At 43.6% G+C, this 25,087-nt stretch overlaps 1 protein-coding gene across 1 annotated transcript in view; it reads right to left on the bottom strand.

Moving 5' to 3' along the window:
- The window catches only part of LOC145997436 (uncharacterized), a 178,959-nt gene that overhangs the window by 38,696 nt on the left and 115,176 nt on the right, over positions 1 to 25,087 (bottom strand). The window contains exons 2-3 of the mRNA XM_083134473.1: positions 6,313 to 11,297; positions 504 to 629 (exon numbers count right to left, since the gene is read on the bottom strand). Coding sequence (XP_082990599.1) covers positions 504 to 629; positions 6,313 to 11,297 — 5,111 coding nt within the window. The remainder of the gene's footprint in view (positions 1 to 503; positions 630 to 6,312; positions 11,298 to 25,087) is intronic.

Here is a 25,087-nt window from a genome sequence, read left to right on the forward strand (position 1 = left end):
AGAAATTGCTAGTGAAATGTGAACTGACCAATTCATTCTCTGGAATAAAGCTTACTTTACAAATGAAGAAATTAATTGAGAAATATCTGCTAAATTCAGAACTGGCCAATTTATTCGCTGGAACAAAACCTGATGTCTTACAAATGTAAAAGCTGATTGAGAAATTCATGCTAATTTTTGTACTGGCCACAAAAATTGATTGAGAAATTTTTGCTAAGTTTAAAACTGCCCTAATTTATTCGCTGGAACAAGGCCTGATTTCTTAAAGGAAATAAATTGTTTGAAGAATTCCTGCTAAATTTAGAACTGACCAATTAATTCTCTCAGGAACAAAACATAATTTCTTACAAGCGAGGAAATTGATAGAGGAATTCCATTCTGAAATCATAACTTGCCAATTTATTCGCTGGAACAAAACCTGATTTCTTGCAAATGACAAAAAAGGCGGTGTGTTTCCCAAATCTAGTAGCGATGATACCAACATTATTTATAGCGACACTTACCACTTGCTGAAGCCGTGACAGCTTGGAACTGGTTCCAGGGGTCGAGATGTCCGGTTCCGTTTGGTTCCCGGTTCCCTTCCCGCTTCGTCCACTCATTTCGGAAGATGTGTCTGACTCGTCCAGAAGCTGAAACAGAAAGATGCGCCGGTTACTTTTAGAACTATAATCACTGCTAGTTTCTAAATAATCTATATGGCATCTAAGTGGCACAAAAAGCGAAGTAAAATAAAGCAAATCAATCAATGTTTTACCACAGTTTTTGACCTAGACAGCGGTGAAATTCAGCAGCGCCATCTCTTATTCTGTTTGGTAGAAGAAGTGGAAGCAAACGTGCGAGTGATGCTCTCAGCGCCTCTCAGCGGATTATTACAAAACTTCTTGCGAATGGCGATTCACAGTGGGAGGTCCGTGCACCGGTTTTTCTGCCTTAGTTGATCTGCTTATATACACTAATCTGTGGTTTTACTCATTAAGGTTTAGTTTCATCCGTAGCATGTATTATGAGCGGATGGAATCATACAGAATCGATTCAGGGTTGCCAGTGACATGCATTTTTTTAAAGAAAGAAATGGATAAAATCTTGAGAATGCCACAAAGAGTACAGCCAATCAATGCACTGTGGCGGAGCTGTTAGCACCATGCCCTACGATTAAAGGGGTCCAGGGTTCAAATCCCTTCATCAGTTTCATCATATTGTATTGGGTCTGTTTATGTTTTTTTGTGTATAAACGTATCTTTTGCGTGATTGCCTATCTGCCTTCTGTAATTGGAGGAATTATCTCTGTTGAGGCGGTAATTAAATAAGTAAATATGGTCAATCGTCATCGTCGCGATTAGCCAAAAGTGGCAGAAAAGCGTCTCTAAATTACAGAAATGATAAAATCATAAGGCAATGTAACCTACATACGTGTATATTACGAGTAGAAAAGGCTTGTAGTTGTACACTCACAGGCAATAAAAATGGGACACCTAGATCCTGAAATACTTGCAAAGAAGTGAGGATTTCAGGATCTAGATGTTCCATTTCTTTTGCCGGTGAGTGTACATAAAGTGGACTTTAATAATAAAAAAAATCAATCAATGAATCCACTGCACGTCACTGCTGGCATGATTCAAGTTCACTCTGTGGGGCCTCGTCCACGTAGAAGCGGCTTCCTGTGGTGAAAATCCGTGGGAATTTGGCCATGGAGAAAGCGTAGGCGTACCGGCACGCGCTCAGTGCGTGGAACGGTGGTGGTGTGAGTAGCCAGGTAGCGTAGCGACGGAAGCAGCGATGATTTGGACTCGTGTCGATTTCTCTGCAGCCATTCAGTTCGTGCTATCGTACCACGAAGATTTGCATTGAGAAAAGCAGTAGAATTTCTCATAGAGGGGAGGCTCGCAGTTTTTTTTTTTTTTTTTTGTAGAATTGACCTTGCTTACAGTATACCGGGTGTTTCATAAATACTTGAGAGGTTACAATAATTTATTGCAAGTAAAGTATTAAAATTACATAAATGAAACCAGTTCAGAACGAACGAGGAACGCCTTTTTTTCTCTCTCTCTTGCCACACTCGCATCAACATGGGCAAGTGGCAGGCACGTAGCCAGGATTTTATTTCGGGGGGGGGGGGTCTCTTCCGTTATCAGCACAGGCGTCGCCAGATAGATTGAACTTGTTTAGTAGAAATGATAATGACAATAATAATTATTACCACGGTTATAGTTGTCATTTTACAATAATAACTATTACAAGTCATAACAATAAACCAATTTCAATCCAAATTTATTATTATATTATTATTATATAAATGGAGAGATTTTGCTACTCGACCCACCGTGTGAGTGAATATCCAACACAAATGTTGTCCATTATTTTACTTACATTTTGTACAGTTAGTGCACTAAGATTCATAGTTATGTATTTTGTTATTAACTTTTACACATTCCGTTAAGAAAAAATGCTGTAAAAGTTAGGGCCAAATTTGAGTCATAAAGTTTATATTGCGTTACTTTCCACAAAGAAAACTATAAATTTTCCAAGCTTTATTTATTATTTGGATTAAATGGTATAATATGAAAATATAACCTGATTCCTCTATTATACACTAAACTTTCTCTATCTAATGTTTAATCCTGCTAAAGAAGTAAAATTAATTACCACTATAAACTATTTAAATTAGATATTTGCAGGATTTCGAGGTGGGCTTCAGCCTCCTTAGCCCTCCCCCTGGCTACGTGCCTGGCCAGCGGATAGTGTCCATCGCTGCGGTGATACGCTCCCTTGTGGCACAAAAAGAAGTCACACGGTGTAAGGTCCGGTGATCTTGGGGACCAAAACATTGCACAAAACACCGAGATTGATGTGGGTGATTTGAGTGTCGCCTAGCGGCAGAGAAGTGAACTCTCAGCTTAACAAAACACACACGCACAAACTGTTTGTGCTCTTCGATCATTCTGCACTGGTTCCATTAACGTACGTTCAATACTTTACTTTGCAATAAATTTTTGTAACCCCTCAATTACTTATGAAACACCCTGTATATTTTTGGAACTACCTTCGCAGTACTCTTAAAGTATTACCTGTGAAATTGCATTTATATTACGGTGCATTTCTGCCACTTTTGGCTAATCGCAAGGATGATGAGTGATGATATGATGAAACTGAAGGAGACAAAGGACGGGATTCGAACTCGGGACCCCTGGCGTCGTAAGGACTGTGCTAACCACTCCGCCACGTAGGTCGGCTATTCGTCGTTATTGTCCTACAATGCATGTAAACAATCAACAGTTTGAGACCAACAATTTCACGCAACAAGTTGTAGAAAGATGAATGATTTCTTGAACACAAGCAAAATTTTCTAAGTACAACTAAATCTTCTAAGTTCCCACGGGACTCCTGTAACCAAGCTAGCCCATTTGTAACGGTTTTGTATTTAAAAAAAAGATACAAGCAATTTTACAGAACATCCATTTTAGCACGAGTTTTAAATTAGTCATGGGAGTTGTTTCTTTTATTTCAAAAATTAGGCTTGTAAATTCCCCTTAAAGCTCAACTATGGCCACCTATCGTTCGCTCACCTTACTAAAAGTAACATTGTGTCTGGGGCATCCAGCACATAAGGGCAAGACACATGACAACACCCCTCCCCTTTGGATAATTATTCTGGCATTAGGTCCAGGCGCCAGAGTCTCGTTACCCTATAATTGATTGATTGATTTGATGTTTTAAGTCCACTTTATGCACAGAAAGGCTAATCGGGACTGGACCTGCAGTTTAAGCTGGGATCCGGACCACTATGTGCCTCCAGCGGGTATCGAACCCGGGACCCGTTGATTACAGGGTGACGACGTTACCACTGCGCTATCGGGGAGGTCTCGTTACCCTATAAGAATAATAACCTTGTGCCCTGAAAGGGGGTGGGGTTCAACTTTCAGAAGCCCAAGGATAGCAAAATTTTAATATTTATGGACAGCTAATATTAATAGTAATGACTATTGATTGATGTTAATAATTGTTTATTGTTTGAGTCAATCAAATTTCTATTTTCAACTTTTGAAAAATATATGAAAATATGTGAATTTTCACTTTTTGAGAGTATACGCAATTAATTATTGCCAATTGTAGTATATTTTTCGTAACAAATTCTGAAACGTAATTGAACAATATGTGACCATCCATTAGAAAACACTATTTTTTTTTCAAAATTCTTCCTAGTATTGTAATAAAATGATAGTTGATTTGATTATGTAATGCAAAATTTTTACTAAACGGCTCTGAGGTAATACCAATTTGAACCACCCCCACCTCCAGGAATGCATCCCTAAAACCGCCACTGTTCAGCTGACGCCATAAAAAGTCGTTGAGGCGCATTGGAAGTATCCTTGCCTCGAAGGTTGTCCACGGCTTAACAGATCTAGGCGCACGGCAGCGTGGTTCCTCTTCAGGTAGCCAGGGACCATTATCTCTCAACATGAGACGTTGAGTAAGCAACCTTGGCGACAAGAGATATTGATACGGATATGCATGGGCCTTCAGGCAGCGAGACAACAATACAAGCTTTTGTTGTTCCTTTCTTGCTTCCGTCTCAAGAGACCAGTGACAACTAGGTGTCACCCAATCGCTCAGATTTGCCTCTGAGCAGCGTTGAGAATTTGATTATTGATGACGTAGCGGGCTGGGGTCTACAGAACTTCCGGTGGCGTTGTAGCGACCACGGAAGAGCATTCATCTTGCACAGTTCTTTGCGATTGGTGAAATACTCTGTTCTACTTTTTGTCATTTTGTTTAGTTCTCGCCTACGCATACAAAAATTAAATCTATGGCACTCCTAAATCCGGAGGAAATTGTCAATATTGTGAAAACTTGAATGATCTTGTCAAAGTACTAGCACCTTTAGTGCAAACAAGAATATTATAATTTCAATAGCTACATGTGTGAAATGTCAATTAGACGAAGATTAATCTCTGATAAAATTAGTTTCGTTTGCGACTCACCCACATCATTTAGCCATACGCGTGCATTCCAGTATAACAAGGCAATCAATTGCAAAATACTTTATTTCTGTTAATTGTTTCTCCATAATTATTTTCCACCGTCTCAAAGGAATGAACTTGTAGCCTTCCACTCATTTCCTTTTATAGACGGCAACACTTACCACCATCTAGTGACGATTTGACAAAACATCTGTGTACTTCGCCCAACACTCCGGACCCAGGGGAAGCAAGAGATGAAAATGGGATTCTGTGACCTTGAACTATCCAATAACGGACCACCTTCTACGCACGATATCTTACCCCACCAATCAGCAGGGGCTGAAATGCTACCTTAGAGTTCCAAACTGTACGGTTAAATATCTACGTTCAAGGATTTTTTGTGCCAATGCCATTGCAAGCGTTGAGGCAGATCAGCGAAGCATTCTTTTTAAAATGAAAAGCTTTGGAGCACAGTGGAGACGCAAAAACTATGAGTTTTGACAGAAGAATAGCATTATCCATGGACGTGAGCGTTTGAAAAATCTTCTTCAAACATTAAAAACAAACGACATTTTTATCAGAAATGACATGAGATTGCAAAGACAGGGAAATATTACTTTTCACCTTAAAGTTACCACTAGTTAAAGATCGGTTCCAAGGTAGAAAGACCTTAATATATTCTTGACTTCCTATGTTTTCTGGGGCTGCTTCCCCAGGTATAAATGTCACCGCACGCCACTGAATTTAGCTCTATATAGAGAGCAAATTAAACGTAAGATAGCCTTACCGCGCAGTAGATAATATGCTGGGTTCACTTTATCCAAGAATCATGTGAGAGCTTATCACCATAAATAATATTATCGACACCTGTTCAAGGAAATATTTTTTTTGAGTCAGATAGACAGTTATCATTTTAACTTGTAATTTATTATACAGAATGAGTCAAAAATTCCTTAACATTCTCTATAAAATGTAAAGCAGTTACGCTGGGTACAGTTGGTCATGACAGATACAGGTTAGGCCCAGGGGGAACCAAAGTTGTGTGTGACAAGCGGAGGCCCACCATATTGAAATTCTATCCTGATTCAGTATGTCCCATCCCCCCTTTGTATTTAATATGTTATGAGTTGAATTCAGTGTGGAAGTAAACATGTATGTATTTTTCCGAACAGGTGAACACCAAAATTACCTAGCACCAAAATGCCCTGGCACCAAAATGCCCGCTCCAAGATGTTCTAAACCTGTAAACACCACATGTGTTACTCTGCTTATAGCATCAAGAGTATTTCAAATATTTAGTGGAGACGCCACAAATCAATATCTTCTATGTAAAGTTAATAGAACCAGTACTCACCCTTCTTCTTCGATGGAACAGGTACCTCAGAACGAAGGCAGCAAGACCAGTTATTGGAATTAGTGCCAGGGCGACCAGGACGTAGATGGTGACTCCCATGCCCAGGTCCGAGGATCGTTCCCCGGTGCTGGCTGGCCCTGCCTCTTCCTTCCCGAAGTCGATCACGTTCTTGCTGGTCCTGTTGCTCCCGTCGTTCTCGGATGCCGCCTGCTCCAGAATGGCCTCTGAGGTGTCGTTCGCGTTCTCGGAGACGAGTTTCGTTTCGGTGTCGACGGGTTGTTCCGTTGAAGGTTTGTCTATGACGCCGCCTTCGGTTGTGGTCTGCGGTGGGTTGTTCGTATCGGTGGTTGTAGTTTCGAGGAAGGTTTCCTTGGTCGTGCTCGGTTGTCGCTCTTCCCTCGTTTCGGGATCGCTAGAGAGGTCTTCTTCGAGTCGATCGAACTCCTGAGTGGCGTTGGAGTCCTGCTGGGGTAGGCGGTAGTCAGGCTTGTTCCCGCTGTCCGATTCATCGGGCGAGATTGTACTAGGTCGAGAATCTTTTTGGAGAGGTTGCACACGCTGCGGTTCGAAGTCCAGAGCACTTTGTTGCTCCAAGTCCAGAGCGCGTATCCTTCCAGACGTTTCCGAAAGGCTACTTGGCGGTGAGGTACTGCTCTGCGCTTCTTCCGCAACCGCGAATTGACGTCGTTCCTCAGTTTCTGACTGCACTGACTCGTGGTTCTCGTAGCCACCGTCCCCATCTTGTTTGGAGACACTCAGCTCTACTGGTCTTGAGGTGCTGCTAGGCTCAACCTTGATACCAGTTTCGTAATCTTCCGCATTCCCATTCACGTCCACCGACGATTCAAGCCTTCCAGCTTGGTCCTTCTGGAGCAATTGCTCCAGGTCCTCTACTGCTATCACGATTTCTTCATCCTTGTTAGAACTCTCCTCAGCATCAGGTAGTTTTGTGGATGCCTCAAATGGCCGTAGCGTTGCTTCGGGAACTGCCCATATTACTTCTCCAGCATTGTCCTTCTCAAGAACTTCACTAGTCGATGTGTTGATTCTTAATACCTCAGGCTCAACGACCAGCTCCTCGGGTAAGCTCTCCTCCTCAATTGAGAACGGTGTTGCGTACGATTTGGGTGTCGTAGCATCTACTGTCATTTGCGTTGTAGTCGTTGGTCGAGCTGTTGTTGTTGTGATTAAGTCTTCTGGTACGAACTCGTCCTTTACACCCTCGTCATTAACATGAGACATGATATCGTAAAGAACATGCAGCTCATCTTTGCTTCCCTGCTCCTCATCTGCGGAGGAACTTGTGAACTGGCTTGAGTTCTGAGTTTCTCCCCTGATCCTCGATAGCAGTTCTTGCTGGAGCCGGGTTGAGGATGGTATCTCAGCAACCTTCTTCTCGTTGTCCTTGTTCAGTTCCATGGATTTGCTCGTCGCCACCTCGGTGATTATGAGGGGTTGGTCTTGCAACAAGTTTCTCTCCGTGCTAGTGGTGGTGTATAAGTTCCCCAATGAAAGCTCGTTCAACAAGGGCCAAGTTCTTCTGGTGGTACTCTTGGATAAAGGAAGGTCGCCGTTCGATGAGTCACGACTGTCGTCATTCCTGATGTCTTCATTGTCTAACTCTTTTGAAGGTGGTTCAACGTTACTAGCCTGAGTAAATGTCTCTTGGATTGGTTCTGTGACATCACGGTGTACAGAAGTAGACGAAGATACTGAACTAGTCGTGGTAACTTTGGAAACTGTTGTTGTTGTCTCGCCAAACATTCCGGTAGTTGTGTACGTCGGGTAGCTCGTTGTCGTTGTGGGGGAAATTGTAACTGTCCTGACAGGCGACTCTGTTTGGTCTATTGTTGTTCTGCCATCCAAAGGTATATGGGTTACGTAAGGTATATCGTATTGAATGTTCCCTCTCGGCCCTTCGAGCACATTATCTGTTGCTGCGCTCGATTCAGTCGTGGTGGGTCTGATTGTAGTGAACCCTTGATCGAATTCATCTTCCTGGGAAGAGGGCATGATTTCTTTCCTGAAACCTGTGCGCTGGGACGATACCGACAAGCGAGAAGAAGTCTTTACGGACACAGACGTCACAACTGCTGACGAAACCACCTTCTCGGGTTCGGCCGTTGTGAAATGCACCTCTCCAAGTTCTGGTGGCATAGTTGTTGACGTCGGAACCAATTCCCTAGCAGATGTAGGAGAGATGGTCGACGCAAATGCAACCTCAGGAGCTGGAGTCGCAGGTGACGCTGTGGTCACCGGAAGTACGGTTACGGTATCTACTGAAACTTGATTTGACCCAGGTGTCGTCACCGTATCAACAGCCGCATCATTGTCGACCGTTGTGGTTTCCCGATTCGGATTCTTGTTCTCCAGCAGTTTGCTAAACGGCGGAGGTCTGTGGATGCGACTTCTGTACTTCGACAGTCGTGGACTGTCAGTCGTGGAAGCTGTGGACGTCGACCTGGTTATGTTTCCGTACCTGTGAGTCCGTCTTGGACCCAACTGCTTTATCTTCAATATGGCGCTCATATTTTCAAGCGTTTGGGTGGTGCTTGGATCATCGTTCGCTGTCAGTACAATTGTGGTAGGTGTTGAGACCAGGAAATACTTCTCCGGCCTAGAATGACGTGTTTTGTTAGATCCGGATACGGGAGAAGACACAGAGAGGATGGTTTCGATGCGCAGGACTGGTTTAGACGAATTTCTCCTCGAGGTCAAACTATAATGCTGCTTGGGTAGCAACCGGGTGATGTTTCTCTGAGCCTTCTGCGTGCCATTACCTTGGCGGAGTACCGACGGTGCAGTGGATGTACTGACTGTTGTGTTGGGTCTGTTGTACCGACTTCTGAGCAAATCTCTGGCAGGTATCGGCTTGCGAATGAATGAAGGTCGCGGAGCTCTTATGCTTATTATGGTAGACACGGCGGGGTACACTGTGGACCAAACTGGCGTTGCTGACGTAGATGTCGGAGATATTGTGGTTGCGGAAGTACGTTCTGATGCGTCTGTCGGCTTTTCCGTGGTAGAGCTCGTTGAGGGTAGCCGCCTTGCTATGACGACTATTTTCCTGCGAGGTGGCTCAAACGTGTTCCTTTTCCCTGACGATACCAGTACCCGCCGTCTTGAGGATGGGGATACCGTCTTGTTGACGAGGAGTTTTGTTTCGTTCTTCACCTTCGGCGCCACCAGTTCGTTTTCGGTGGTGACCTGTCTTCCATCGTACAAATGCTTACGGAAGTAGTCGAGACTGTTTGGCAGAGTCGGCCTGGCAGTTACGGGGGATACAGCAGATTCTTCCAGCGACTGGACTTCTTCAAATTCGTCTTCCATTACATCTTTGACCTCTGGCGCCTGTTCCAGTACCGGCGAAGAAGGTGTTGTCGTTATTCTCGGTTGCTTCTCGTCGTTTGTTAGCTTTGCGTTCAAGTTCGTTTGAATCTTCTCCCGTTTTGGCACTTTCCTGCTCGGTACTTGGCTAGAAGAGTACGGGACATCTCGTTGAAGGAGGGCAACGGAATTTTTGGTTACCGGACCCGAAGGAGTAGCGGAGGATATCTTCCTGCCGAAGTCGAAGAACGGGATGAGTTCCTCTCCACCATAAGCACCCTTGGCACCTCCTTGCTTCAGCTGGTTACGGGACGAACCCTCCACACTTAAGGCTGAAGTCACCGACGATGATAGCAGTGGGAATGGCGGTCGGGCTGTTTCTTTGGTAGTTTCTGCCGGTGCGCTGTCTGCGATAGATCCGTTCGTTCTACGTGATGCACGTAGAGGGGGTTGTGTAGTTGTGCTGGTCGTCGTAGAGGTAGTCGTGGACGATCTGAAAGACTTCTTAGAAGGTTGCGTGACGTCAGGAGCTGATGTTGTTGAAGTTGTTAACCTGACTTGTCTTCTTGTTGATGGTGCAGTGGACGTTGTCGTTGAAGGGCTAGGGGTCGATGAGGTCCTAACGATCCTTCTTGGTGGCGTTGTCGTGGTGCTGGTCGTAGTGGTGCTTGTTGTCGAGCTTATTCGTAGTCTCCTGGGTGGTGACGTAGTTGTCGTGCTTGTCGTAGTGGTCGTAGAGGTTGTGGTGCCGGTTCTCGCTATTCGTCTCGGCGGCGTTGTCGTAGTTGTCGAGGTTTCCGTTTGAATCCTTCTTGGAAGAGGCGTTGTGGTGCTTGTAGAAGTTGTTGTCGAGGTTTCCGCTTGAATCCTCCTTGGAAGAGGCGTTGTGGTGGTTGTTGTGGAAGTCCTTGCGCGTCTTCGTTGTGGCGACGAGGGCAGAACGTTCGTCCCATTGTCAGTCGCGACAATTTTGAAAGTTCGTCTTAGCGGCCTCAGTCCGTGAGCCGCGGCGGGTTTTGCAGTCGGTCTTTTGCTCGACAATCTCGTAGCTGACCCTCTGCTCGGTCTGACGGTTGTGGAAGTTGTCGACGAGGAATCGTCGACGTACCTCCACGCTTTGGGAGTCGTTTGCCTTGGTGGTCGTCTCGACGGCCTGGGCGCGTACCGAGTGGCCTTCGACTGCGGTCTTTCCGTAGCCACGCTCGCGGCCGTGTTGGTTGCGACAGGGGCGGGCGTTGCGGCGTCCACCAACGACGCGATGACGTTAGTTTCGTGTTCATCGTTACGTGTCTTCTCGCGTGACGATAGGTCATCCTTGGTTTGGGCTGATGGTTCTTTGGTAACAGACTTGTCTCCACCGCCATGCCTATAGTTCTCCTCCTCCTCTGATTCTACGAAAGGTACTAGGATGACATTATGAGCGGATTCGTGAGGAACGACGTCTAGGGGAGGATACGCTGTGGTGGTTCTATGGTAACGACCTACGGCCAGCGGAAAGTAAGGTAACCTCTGGCTGTTTTGAAGTAGTAAGCGTCTTCGGTTTGTCATCAACGTGACGATGTCATCTTTGGCATTTGTCTTTGGTTTCTGTGCGTCCTCTATCACTGGGACGAAGTGCCCGTAGTCTACATAGCGGATGCCTGATCGCGGCGCTCGATCTGAAAAGAGACAAGACAAAGTGGTATTAATAAGGCTTGTTTTTAAAATATAGAGGTAAAACTATCATTATCAAATTGTAGAAAAAGAAATAATGTCTTATGAAAGAGGACAAATTCTTAAGTGATCTGCGTGTATTGTAAGTTTAGATTTGTTTGTTGGTTATTTGCAAATGCGTCTGTCCCAAGCAAATATACTACATAGCAGGTATTTCTGCAAAGTCTGCTTCCACCGTGAGTGAGGATGGTGCGGACGATGTAATAAGAACCGCACACCGGCTAACCACTCCGCTCACGAGGTACACATTGATGAGAGTTTTTGTGAGGCAGAAAGTAGGAATATGAACAGAAAATAATCCAATATTCATCAGATTTCGTCTTAGATGGTAAGGCAATTTCTGAGAGATAATTAAAACAGGCCGATGGACGCACAAGGCTCTCCAGCTTTTACTGATTTATATTTTTAGTTCATCAATAGTTGAAACCCGTTCAACAATAGTAGTCTATTGAGGTAGTCTACAAGCTATCAACTTCACCAAGTGTCTTGCAGGTTGAAAGTCCACAAACTTCAAACTTGCTGTTCGATTTCGCTTGCAATCCTCGGAGGGATGAGATGACACTGTGGGCTGAAAGGTTCGAATTTTAAGGCAGTTACAGAGTCACAAACTGGGTGGCATGCTTGCTGACAATAATGCAGAGATTCTATTGCCAAGTGATTTTCTAACACCCCTATGTGTTTTCTTCCATAAGCTATGGAAGAGCTATACATATATTTTGCTATATAATATCCCTAAAACTCAAAATTACAAACAAACACCATTAATTACAATGAGTAGTATGTATAATAAAATAACATCCACAAATCCAAATATTGATCTTAATCTTAACATTTTGGAATATAAAAATGTTATAAAAGCCACAATTAACAAAGATACTTTCACAAATGGTTGATTATTTATTGTATTTATTAATTATTATAGAATATGTTCTATATGTGTCCCTATATCCACATAAATGTGTATATATATATATATATATATATATATATATATATATAATGTAAATATATGTATGTGGATAAGCTTAAGGATATGTGTCCATTAATATGTGTATGTATTTATTTAATTATTGTTTCTATCCTATTACGGTCATATTTATTCTGTACATTCATGAGAAATGTGATAATATTGGTTGTGGATATATGGATAATTTATGTGTTGTGTGTGTGTGTGTGTATATATACACCGGGGTGTTCAAAAAAATGTACACACACTTTAAAATTGAATAGCTGTTATATTATTGTGAGTATTACAACAATACAAAGGGGAAAGTTACAAGTTAGACACAGTTTCTGCGTGCAATTACAATAAGTGCTAAAACTGCAAACCACCAGCCTGCAAACACCTTTGCACACGATGCAGTATATTCCTGATGACATGTTCCATAGTAGCTACAGGGATTGCTTAAGCAATCCATCACTGTTCCTTCCCTTTCAAACTTATCGCGCAAGCGAGCAATGCATAGGCGTGTTGGTGGTTCAGTTCCATATTCCTGCCTCCATTGTCGCTGCACTTCAGAGACATTCTCGAACTTCCAATACCACTTCAGAATGTTTTTTCGCGCCTCGAGTGACAGCCGTGTTTACGCCATCGCTGCACTCCCTCAACTTATTGCATGGCATCGCGTCGCTAAACACTAACGATATCTGTTGCTGTTTCTGAACGCTAGTACTACACGTTGAACCCGTAGTCAACTCGAATTGAAGCGTATCGCATGTATGACATGCTTTTAAATCGTGTATACATTTTTTTGAACACCCCGGTATATATATTTGTGCGAGCACGTCATTACTCTACGTTATATAATTGTACTTATGTTATAGTTAATAACTATGTAATATCTATGCATGCTATTTAATCTCACTTATATTCATATTCACATTATTTATGTTATATTAATCCCTCTGTAATTGGAGATATCCTTTCTCTGTAGAAGGCAAATAAATAAATAAATAAAGTGTAATGGGCGTCCCCGATGGCGTAGTGGTAACTTCATCGCCTTGTAATCAAACTGTCCCACGTTTGATACCTGGTGGAGAAACGCGGTGGTTCGAATCCCGCATTGAACTGTGGGTCCAGTCCCGATTAGCCTATATGTGCATAAAGTGTTTTCAGAATGTCCAGTGCGGTATTTGAATTTTTTTTAGGGGAATGGAATTGCTATAAATACTCTTAGAGCATCAGGACATGTACGTATATGGTCCAGTCAGTATAGTGTCTGACTGCCACGCGGGAGATCCGGGTTTGATTCCCGGGGGGGGGGGGGGTGTATGATTTCAGGTGGGAAGTTTACTAGAAATATCCCTGCATGGAGCGGCTCTGGAGTTCACCCACCTTGTAATAAATTGGTACCTTTTGGGGCAACTTGAATAAAGGAGGCTGATCACATCATCTTCACGAATGGCCGATTTGTGAATGTTTCCGTTTTTTAAGTCCACTTTTATGCACAAATAGGCTAATTGGGACTGGACCTACATTTGAAAGTGAGATCCGAACCTCCAGTGGGTATCGAAACTGGGACTCCTTGATTACAAGGCGTGAGATTGTGAATGTGTTGGGTCATACTTTCACATCCCCCTATGTACGTTCGCGGCATGTTCTAGTGCGCAGTGAGTAGCTTTACGTGTACTGTATGTGTGTGTGTGTGTGAAACCAGAAGGGGTGATTTTCAAATACAAACCTATATACAGGGTGTTTCAGAAATACTTTTGCAAACTTCGAGGGCTGGTTCCTCAAACAAAAAGAAGAAAAAAGTTCATGTAAACATATGTCCGGAAATCCTAAGTTTCTCAGTTATTAATGAAACAACATAATGACACATCTGTTAGACATTGTCAGCTTATTAGCAAGTGTTGAAACTCTCATCAACTCAGAAACTCATAAAAATGTTCAAAATGTCCTCCACTTGCTTCCAAACACGCATGCACGCATCGGATCATGGACTGGCGCACCCTTTCACATACTCCCACACGATGTCGATCGGTTTTGCTGGCTTTCATGACACGTTGATGACGTGTCTCTGCATTAGGAATGTCAACTGCATAAAACAATTGTTTTAGGTAGTCCCACAGATAGAAATCCAAAGGATTAAGGTCGGGGGAACATGCAGGCCATGGAACTGGTGCTCCCATCATGGTAGATATCAGCCAGTACATCTCGAACAATGCGACTGATATGTGCTGGAGCTCTATCATGCATAAACCACATGCTTCTTCTTCTATGCAAGGGCATATGGTGGATTGTACCTTGAAATGCGTTGAACGTAAACTTTCATTAATAACTGAGAAACTAAGGATTTTCGGACATATGTTTATATGAACTTTTCTCTTATTTTGGTTTGAGGAACCAGCCCTCAAAGTTTGTAAAAGTATTTTTGAAACATCCTGTATATCATCAGTTAGGGACCATTTGATTGGCGTATATATTCGAATGCTTAGCGCCTATGTTAATGTCCCTTCATCAATCCTCATCTTCGCGATTACGAAATGTGCCAGAATGCGATGTATAATTAATCAATCTATTCCACCATGTAGGTCTACGTGATAATATGTACTTCCTTCGGAACTTGCATGTTCCGACGTTTGCTCCGCTGGCAAATTTCACCCATGTAGTTTTCGCGCACCCTGTCCCGTCCACGCACACATGACGCAATATGGCATGTGTTGAGTGAACGCGTGACCCCTCGATGCCGGACATGCCTTGTTGTGATGGGAAGAGGCCCGTCTTGTGACACACGCCGGCAGAGAAAGTGAGACGCCGGATACAGGCACTTTCTACCACGCAACGATCTACACCTTCTAGCAGGTAAACGAACCTCGGCAAGATGGCTATCCTGCCCGAGGCTCGCTTTCGCCCTGAGCTCTGCCGGCGATATCAGCAAATTGCTTCACGTTCCTCTTAATTAGCCTGGGAGAGGGTTGGTCGGAAAGTAAGGTACAGCTAGGCTCAATTTCTCAAGATGTTTCTTGTCTAAGGAACTTTGACATTGAACGACAAAGAAAATGGTCAAAGTAGCTTGATGTGACTACAGAATATATGATCAAGTAGCAGAGTGGTCCAGAAGTAAAAGGTAAAGTGCTCCCCTGTGCTTAGCACCACGCCATGAAGGCGTATAGGGGGTGTGGGGGTAACGCCCGACAGTTTCTTGATCCGGGTTTCCCCCAGGTACCCATGTCATTCGACGCTGGGTAAGCGCCGGATTCCAACGTTAGAAAAGTTCCCGGATTTGAACCGGCAGGTGATCGAACCCGGGACCTTGAGCATGGTAGTCAGACGCGTTACCGACTGAGCCACCGCGGCCAGAAGTATGTTATTTTCTTTTGATTTCCATTATTTAGCATCGCTTTTCTGCCACCTTTGGCTAATCGCGAAGATAAGGATGAGTGATATGATGAAATTCATGAACGGACACTCACAAAGAACATCCATGTCAGCCCGGGATTCGAACCCGTGACCCCTGGTGTCTCGACACGCTGTGCTAACCATTCCACCACGGAGGTCGGTGTAGTAATAACAGGAAATATGCTGCGCTGTATTTGGAAACTTTTTAAAAATATTTGAGGGGTGCACAATTATTAGTTTCTAAGATATCGACAAAATACTCTTTAACTTCCCCGATGGCAGAATCGGTTCTTTTTTTTATTGAGTGTCTCTTCATCAATTTCATATAATCAATCATCCTCATGGTTGCGATTAGCCCAAATAAGCAGAAAAGCGACAAGACAAATTAATTGCATCATTTATGTGAAGTTGTTTGTTTTCCCGTTTTCTGCCGTGCTCGTCAATGTGAGTTTGGCCGAAATCGAGCGATATGCTTTACACGCGTGTAACATATTCAGCAATAGAGATTCGGTGTCATGGCCAAAGGGATTTACATGTATGTTAGAAAATATTAAGGGCGTGCGGCACAGACATTTTTTTGATCAGGATGGGATCGGGACGGGAACTATTTAAATCACGTCTCCCGAGATCCTGACGAGAAAATTTTACAACTTTCCGAAAAAGTCGTGAAATTTTAGGGATGGGAGATGTTCGAAATTTCCGATATTTTGAAGATGTCGAATTCTACACGCCTTTTATCCTTTGAGTGATTGCTTCTGTATTTATAAAATAGATAACTGACAATTTGCGAGAAGGTTCAGGCAGAAAACATTATATTTTGGAATTTCCCGGCTGTTCGGGATCCCGAAAAGTCGGGAAGTCATTTCTCGAGGTCGGGATCGGGACGGGATTTTTTCCCCTGATCCCGGTACCGACTTTTCCGGATCCCGCATACCCCTAGAGATTTGTGCTGTGTGGGTGGTTACTAGTTGTAATCATCAATTTAGATAAATGGTAAAGGAATAGGTACTTATAGGTACTTAGTGATCAATCTCTCAATCTCTCTGGGAGAGTAAGGAAATACGACATCAAAAACACCTGCAAGCGACGTGAACATATTGCCTGGGATCCCACATGACTTGAGTCCTTACAAATTACCGCATCAGAGTCCACAAAACACGCCCTGCAACTTATACACAAAGCGGCAAACTTTCACCACACACCCAGCATTCATCATCCTGTGCGGTTCCCTGTATAAGCGCGTGAAGGATGTGTTTTGTACAGCGCTCCGGCCACGCAATGCATTCGCCCTGGAGCAGTGGTACCAGGCATTCCGTCCATCTTGTTGTGAGGGGGAATGAGCTAATTTGCCGGGATTTGGACACGGGCGTGAGCCGTTGCCAACTTTGGGAATTTTGGAAACCAGATTGGGTGCGTCGGTATTAGGGGGGGCATGGGTGGGTTCTAGATCGGCGTGAAATGGTCCCAGGACACTCGCGGGGGTTAATTGTTTACAGTACAGAGGAGCGAGCCGCGTTGGCTCAGTTTTATGGCGTGTGACTACCATGCCAGAGACCCGGGTTCGATCTCCGGCGGTTACCTGGAGGAAACTCTAGGAAGTAAAGGCGACCAGGGGCGTGGTGCTGATCACATCACCCCCACTTTCAGCCATGATGAAGAAAGTGTGTGGTCCTAACTCTACATTCCCTATACGCCTTCATGTGTGGTGCTAAGCACAGGGGAGCACTTTACTTTTGTTTTAGTACAGAGGTAAAAGCCAAACTCTGTGGTAGAATGGTTAGCGCAGGGGCCCCGGTTCGAATCCAAGCCTGGGCATGGTTACAGCTCAATAGCATGAGAAGATGGGTTTATTTCAAGAACATGCTCTTCCGATTGGCTGTCCCGAGCGCCTGGCGTTATTCCCGGCCTCCAATGCCATGAGAACGCGTGTAGATTTGACAAGAACTTGCTCGTCTGATTGGCTGTTTCGAGCGCCTGCTGTGACTTGTAGTAAAGGCAACCAATCACGTCGCCCACTTCCCCCAGTGACGCAACAGCTTAGCTTAAAGGGGAGGGTGCACGCCGGAAACTACAGCGGCTCTGCTGTAATTATGGTTTAGGAACAAATTCCCATATCTTGGAACAAGATTCAGAATGTTAAACTCTAAGCGTCGCCTCGTCTCGTCAAGTATCTAAAAACCTGATCTCGTTCCTCTCGATTATTAAAAGGACATGTCGGTCCGTCTCTAGACGTGGATGTTCTTGTCGAGTCGTCCTTCATGAATTTAATCTAATCATCATTCATCTACATCTCGCCACCATTAGCCAAAAAGTGGCAGAGAGGCGACGTGAAATGAATTAATAGAACATAGTGAGAGGATCTGTCCACCTTTGTTTCACGTCCAATTTATGCTCAGATAGGCTAATCAGGACTAAACCCAACCAACCATTTGCGATAGGTGATGGATTTTCGATCTCTCAACGAAAGTTCCAGCCTAGACTCTGTGATTGTCCCTTGAACAACGTTTTTCCATCAATTTCATTCTGGGGGTTCCAATTCAAATTCAGGTTGGCTAGTGGCCGCGGTGGCTCAGTCGGTAACGCGTCTGACTACCATGCTAAAGGTCCCGGGTTCGATCCCCGGCCGGTTCAAATCCGGGAACGTTTCTAACGTTGGAAGCGTCCCCGGCGTCGAATAACATGGGTACCTGGGGGAAACCCTGGGGGATAAAGGCGGTCAGGGGCGTGATGCTGATCACATCACCCCCACTCACGACCGGGTCAAGAAAGTGTGGGGCGTTACCCCCACACCCCCTATATGCCTTCATGGCGTGGTGCTAAGCACAGGGGAGCACTTTACCTTGTTAAGGGTAAATTTAGAGCCAAAACGGGCGCAAATTGCACCTTTGTGACAAATTTTAGGGGTGTTCAGAAACGTTTTGGAGGAGTGTTAGGGGTGTGTGGATAATTTACTGCTCTTGATCCCCTTCATCTCATCATCACGTTTAGCCAGAAATCGCAGAAAAGCGGCGCTAAATATCATACAAGTACACAGGGCCGGATTTACCTCTTTGCCGCCTCTAGGCCAAACAAGCTCTGCCGTCCCCCACACCGTTTATCAAGAATGAAAAAGTCATTATTTTCTGTATTACTATTTTTACTATTAACGGCATGCAGTATTAATTAAATGATAGTTACATACAAAAATGTAACAAAGCGATATGACATAATGTATATAAATTACATTTTAACATTTACTTTGTTTTTCAAAGATCACTTATATTTTTACTTTATTTAAGTTATAGGTACATACATGCTTTTGATATGCGGCCAATACCGGTAGTAACAAGGAATGGCGTTCCTGGAACGCAGCCAAGCCGGTGTTGTCTTTCAAAAGCAAGCGGCAGGCTCCACGTTCTTGCCGCAATCGCCAATCCGGCTCAGCACAATACTGTACATTCGAAACAACAACGTCGGTAATTAAAACAACAAATTAGTAAACTAGTTCCGAGCCCTTCTAGCCTGTCTCTCTTAAGAAATATTCTTCGTTAACTTATATTTACATTACAACTACATTAAGTCATTCAATTCGTGTGTCCGGAGAAAAAAAAGAGGCAATCCGAGAATTAGGTATTCCTTATGAATTTAAAACAAACAACCGTGCCGCCCTAGGCCCGGGCCTATGAGGCCTATTGGGAAATCCGGGCCTGCAAGTACAGGAGTCAATCTACAGTTTAAAGTGGAACAGCACTTCTGTGTATTGTGACTGGGACTGGCGTACGCAGGATTTTTTTTTCGGGAGGGGCTGGATTTGTGAACGTGAATAGTACATAGCTGCTTTGTAGGTATTCAAAATAAGATATTTCGCATATTTAATACTTTCTACTCCCCATAAATGGCAATAGAGCGTCGTTTTAAGGGTATTTTGCATTTACCACTCTGGGTTCTCAAGAGTTCTTCACCGCTTTTATTAGAACATGTTATTTCTTCAAAATTTCGGAGTGGGCTGTAGCCCCATCAGCCCCGCTCCCCTCTGCGTACGCCAGTGTGAGGCCATATGATCAACGATAGCGTAGCCACTACGCCGTCAATGTGGTCTGTGAGAGAGAGAAGACTGTGTGTGTGTGTGTGTCCATAGGAAGGTGACGACGACCTCCCAAATGCAAGCACTAGGACAGTGGCTCAGGTTCTTGTTTTGCAGTTGTGAAACCTTACTGTTGGCCCAATTTTGCACACGATTTAGCTCTTTTTCCGTCTATGAGGTTGGCAACACTGCGCGCGTCACAAAAGGCTAAGGCTTCCAGGGCATGTTGCGAGGATGTGGGGAAATTCCCTTCCCAGACGCACTGAAGAAGGTGTGAGAGTTATGGCAAGGGTCACACCTCTTCACCTCAATTGCTGGTTTTGCGTAACGATCTCCTTGCACATTGCGTGGGTTTCATACGGGCTATTTATATGTACGAGGGTTGTCCAAAGTTTGCATGCGCTTTTATAACACTACGCAACGAATAATTTTTCAAACGAAGACTCTTAAGGCTTATCTGGACCTTTCGCAGCCGTAAGGGTGATTTTTTCAAATGTTCCTCTTCATTCGATAAACCTCTTTGATATTCCAAAATATGAAATATAGATATTCTCAAAAGTTTAGCGATGACGTAAGTCTAGTAAATTTTTGATAATATGTAGATAACAGTGAAAGCAAACTACACGAAAATTTACTACAATGCTCTAGAAGGAATTATAAGCGCATGTAATTTTTCATATTTTGGAGTATCAAAGAGGTTTTCAGAATGAAGAAGAAAATTTGAAAAATTCACCCTTACGGTTGCCTAAGGCCAGTCGAACCTTAAGAGTGTACGTATTTATGAGAGTAGCAGGATGAAAACTGAAGGATAATTATTAAATCCTTTAATATTATTTCTTTATTCATTATTATTATTATTATTAGTAGTATTTTTATTGTGTACATAAAAGGTTCTCTTGCTGGAGACCCGGGGTAGATTAGCAATTTGTTTACATGGAACGACTTTGAGGTTCACCCAGCCTCTTGGGTGGCAGGAGTATGGTGCTGATCACATCACCTTAACAAATGGCCGAGACTGTGAATAATAATTCTCTAAATGTTAGTAATAGTGGTTCTACATTAGCAATGTTCATAGGACATTATCCACTGTCTAGTGCTATTAGCTATATTTATTCTAACATCTTTCGAGAGAGCATCTCTTCTCCTGTCTTCAGGTCAACAAAGTTGTTTTTGCCAAATAGGCCTATTTTGCTTCAAGTGAAGAGGATACTGTTATGCAGTTTTGTCAACTGACTTATGGGTCACCCTGTATATGTGGTTCGGCAAGCTTCTCATATATTCAAGGGCTTCCCCGATGAAGTAGTCAAGTAGCCTTGTAATCAAGGGGTGCCGGGTTCCATACCCGGTGGAGGCACATTGTAGATTGTTTCGGTTGATTGATTTAAAATTGCTGGTTGCGTCAGCACGTATGGCCATTTTGCATTATTAGATTAGGGGAAATCCCCCTTATCTAAAATTCTTACTTAAAAGTTTAAAACAAGGGGTGTAAGAAGCCCCTTCAGAAACGTTAAAAGTGTATGTTTGTAAAGGAAAGTGCACAAGACAAACAGAACACATTAAAAAGTTAAGAATACAATAGAAGAGTGGTTCCAAAAGTGTGTGCCGCGGCGCAATGGTACGCCGTGGCCGGCTTACAGGTAGCACCGCGAAATGTTGCAACATTTTCACTGAAATGACACATACCTGTTAGTCTACATGTGGTTTTAGAGTTGGACCATCGCACCAATCCAAATATGTGCTTCTTTAGTATTTTTTATTTTTTTATCAGAGTGGCTACTCACCGGTAATTCCTTTATTCCGGGGATTATACTTTTGGCTCCGAGAATTATGCGTGAGTCATGCGTGAATTTTTCTCCTTAGACGTGAAAATTTGCAACTTTTATTAATTCAAATCCAATTGAATTTATTCATATTTATAAATGCTCTGATGCAGGTATTTCACAGTTTAGCTTTTATTTATATCAAGGAAGAGAAAGAAAGCTACATGGAAAATAACAGAATTCTCTCAATTCGTTTATTTTGTTGGGGTCGTTTGCAGAAGAACATATCTGACAGACGGAGGTTTATTGAAAGATAAGATATCTTGAATTTGATTATGTAAAATTGAGTTCGAAATTCTTATATAATTAACAATTTTTCGTAGATTAGTATATCTGACTTGGGCGCCGCGGAAAGATCTTCAACCGCTAAGGGCGGCGTGAAACGATAACGGTTGGACCTCTGCACTAGAGAAACCAACTCTTCGCCAAAAGCTAAAAACATTTGACAAAACACTGTTGTCATCGTCCAACAGGGATGACAAGAGGTTGGGAAGATGAAAAGTCTGCCTGAGGAAAGCAAAAACGGAACATTCAACAATAATATTCATAGGCCCAGTCCCGATTAGCCTTCAGTGTGCCAATCCTCATGATCAACCGGGAGAGGCAACAATGCAACGTGGATTACCCAAATATGCAGATCCTCTTGTTTTCATCTTCAATGTTAAACCTTCCCCAACTGAAGAACGAAAGGTTTGCCTTGGACCGTCTCTGATATTTGACCTCGTAAGCCTACCCAGTTGTAGGCGTAGGTGTGCGAGGAGCGGAGAAAGTGACTTTCTCGCTACTTTCACTTGGCTGGTCAGAGCAGAAGGGTCACCGATAGCTGTTGGTGGAAATGCCCACGAGTGGATTCCGATCGCAAGTGGTTATTTCTTGGCGCCTGCACTTCCTGTATGATCGTGCGGGGAGTGTGTGTCTGGGTGTCGTTTGAAGAGTCGCTTCCGATATGTTGTTCTTCCGCAAGGAGCCGTGTTCGAATGTGGGTGGTTGAAGTCACGGCTTCTAGGGGGCATGGTGCCCAAGTGGTGGATGTTTTGAGCAAAGACGGTAGCAAGACGAGACGAACACGAGGCCAGACCTTTTGACACGAATCGGACACCGATACAATATTGATTGATTTTGTTCGTTGTACCTCGCTTTTCTGCCACTTTCGCTAATCGCAGAGATGAGGACGAGTGATGAAAGAACACCCATGACCAGGCCGGGATTCGAACCCGGGATCCCTGGCGTCGTGACGCTCCGTGTTAACCAGGGTGTCAGCGGATGAGAACGAGTCAGACGCGAGTAAAACCGAAACGACGATACGGTCACTCTCTCTTCTTGTCATTCCACACCGTTTCGACCAATTCTGAATTAATTTGTCGCTTCGCAGTTTCTAAAAATATTAATAGTTTAACCACTTATTTATATATCCTTTAAGTGTTCAAAGCTGACACTGAATTGAAGATTATATTCAGGATTTCGTTTAAATCTGGAATACGCCAAGAACCAGATAAAAGCCTTCGCCTTTCACGAGATTGTTCCCATCTTGACACCCAGCCCGAATATAATGCATAACAAAATCGCGAGGTGCTCCTATACACAATTTCACTTCTTTCAGACTAGAGTACTGCATCGGACCACTTTCGCTCGTTCAAACTTGTTCGAGTCTTCCACGCTCGATTGTTCCGCACTAGTAGTGGAACCTAAAACCTATGCATGGATGGGAACCACTCTATGCAATTACAATTCTAAATCATAATTCCGTATATTATTATGCAACACTCGAATACAGCACATATGAAAGTATGCAATATCTACAGACCCAAACGTAATATGGATACACATGCTGACAGACCTGCCTAAGCAATCACAAATATTGTATCACAGTGCAAGAAGTACGTGTATATCATTGTTCACTTACCGAAAAGTATAATAATATTCTGCGAAATAATAAAATGCAGATATAACATTAAATCGAACATCATTTCAATGTGACAATAATCGTAAAAACATAAAATGTCAGTCTAAGCAGTTTCAGCCCATAATCATTATTTCATTTTCACATATATCGGTAAGATACACAAAACTGCATTTTAAAATGGAGATTCTGACTATGTTCACTTATTTTTCATATTTCCCTTAGTCTTTTACTTCACGGTTCATATTTGAGGACCCACTACCATAGACAAATGACGGAAATACGTCTACTAATAGGGTTCGAGTATATTTCGCTCGTTCGGTCGTTTTTCGCTCGAACGGAAGAACTATTTATTCTGTGTGCCATCTAGCGTTGCCCGTGCGAACTATTTGCAGCACTCTATTTCAGACCAACTTACACCAAGTTGTTTATTATGTTACATTATTTCTTCAAATATTTTATCACATGTCAAATGTATCGTTTCTTTTCATTTAGTAATGGATCGCGGGTTCGACACCCGGTGGAGGCACATAGATGGTTCGGATCCACTATAAACTGTAGGTGAAGTCGCGATTAGGCTTTGTTGATTAATCTTGAAGTTCACTTTATGCACAGATAGGCTTCTCGGGACTGGGCCTACAGTTTAAAGTGGGATCCGAGCCACTATGTGCCTCCACTGGGTGTCGAACTCGGGATTTCTTGATCACAAGACGACGAGCTAAAACTACGCCATCGGGGAAGTCGAAAACCTGGTGTAGGCCAGGTTTCCAACCCAGAGACTTGACTGTCATGAATCACATGAGAGGGAACGTACTTAGCCATTGCCAAATGTGACAACTTCCGTGGCGGAGTGGCTAGCACAGAGCGCTACGACACCATGGATCCCGGGTTCAAATCTCGGCCTGGATATTCTTTGGGAGTGTCCCTTCATCAGTTTCATCATATCATCACTCATCGTAGAGATTAACCAAAAGTGGCATACAAGCGAAGTAAAAATAAACCAAATTGATCGATCGACGTACCATCCCAGCACTCGGCTGAGTCCAGTTCTTGACTCCAGGCAAAAGACAATCCTACCTTCGACCTGCATCAACGCAATCGTTGCTCACAATAATGAAACCCGCTTCTTCTTTACGTAACAGAGCAGGAGTCCCCAAAACAATCGAGAATCTCCATAATTACATCCTGCCGACTGGAAGCGAGAACATCATTCCATTGATTCTAATCTCCAGGGGATGAGGTTTCCAAATTGCACATCCTCTGGAAAAGCTACGAGTCACCCTTGACTCTCCGTTGACCTTGCCGTGACCCTACTGGCGCGACCCCAATATTATAACTACGCGCTGAGAAATCTCTCGGTTTCCAGCAGAACCGGGTATTAGGAGCAGGGTTGCCAGGCGTCGTGATATTATCGCCAGGCGACAAGTTTTGTCGTGCGAGGAAAGAGTAGGGTGGTTACTTTACGCCAACTTCCAGCTTGGTACCGGGCGGGTCGACTTCGATGGCGTGATGGTAACGTCGCTCGCCTTGTAATCAAGGGTTCCCGGGTTCGATACCCGGTGGAGCCACGTGACATCGGATCCTTTCTGTGCATAAAGTGGACTGAAAAC

The sequence above is a fragment of the Lepisma saccharinum genome, chromosome 13 (genome assembly GCF_977018435.1).
Source record: "Lepisma saccharinum chromosome 13, izLepSacc3.1, whole genome shotgun sequence".
Classification (NCBI taxonomy): Eukaryota; Metazoa; Arthropoda; class Insecta; order Zygentoma; family Lepismatidae; genus Lepisma; species Lepisma saccharinum.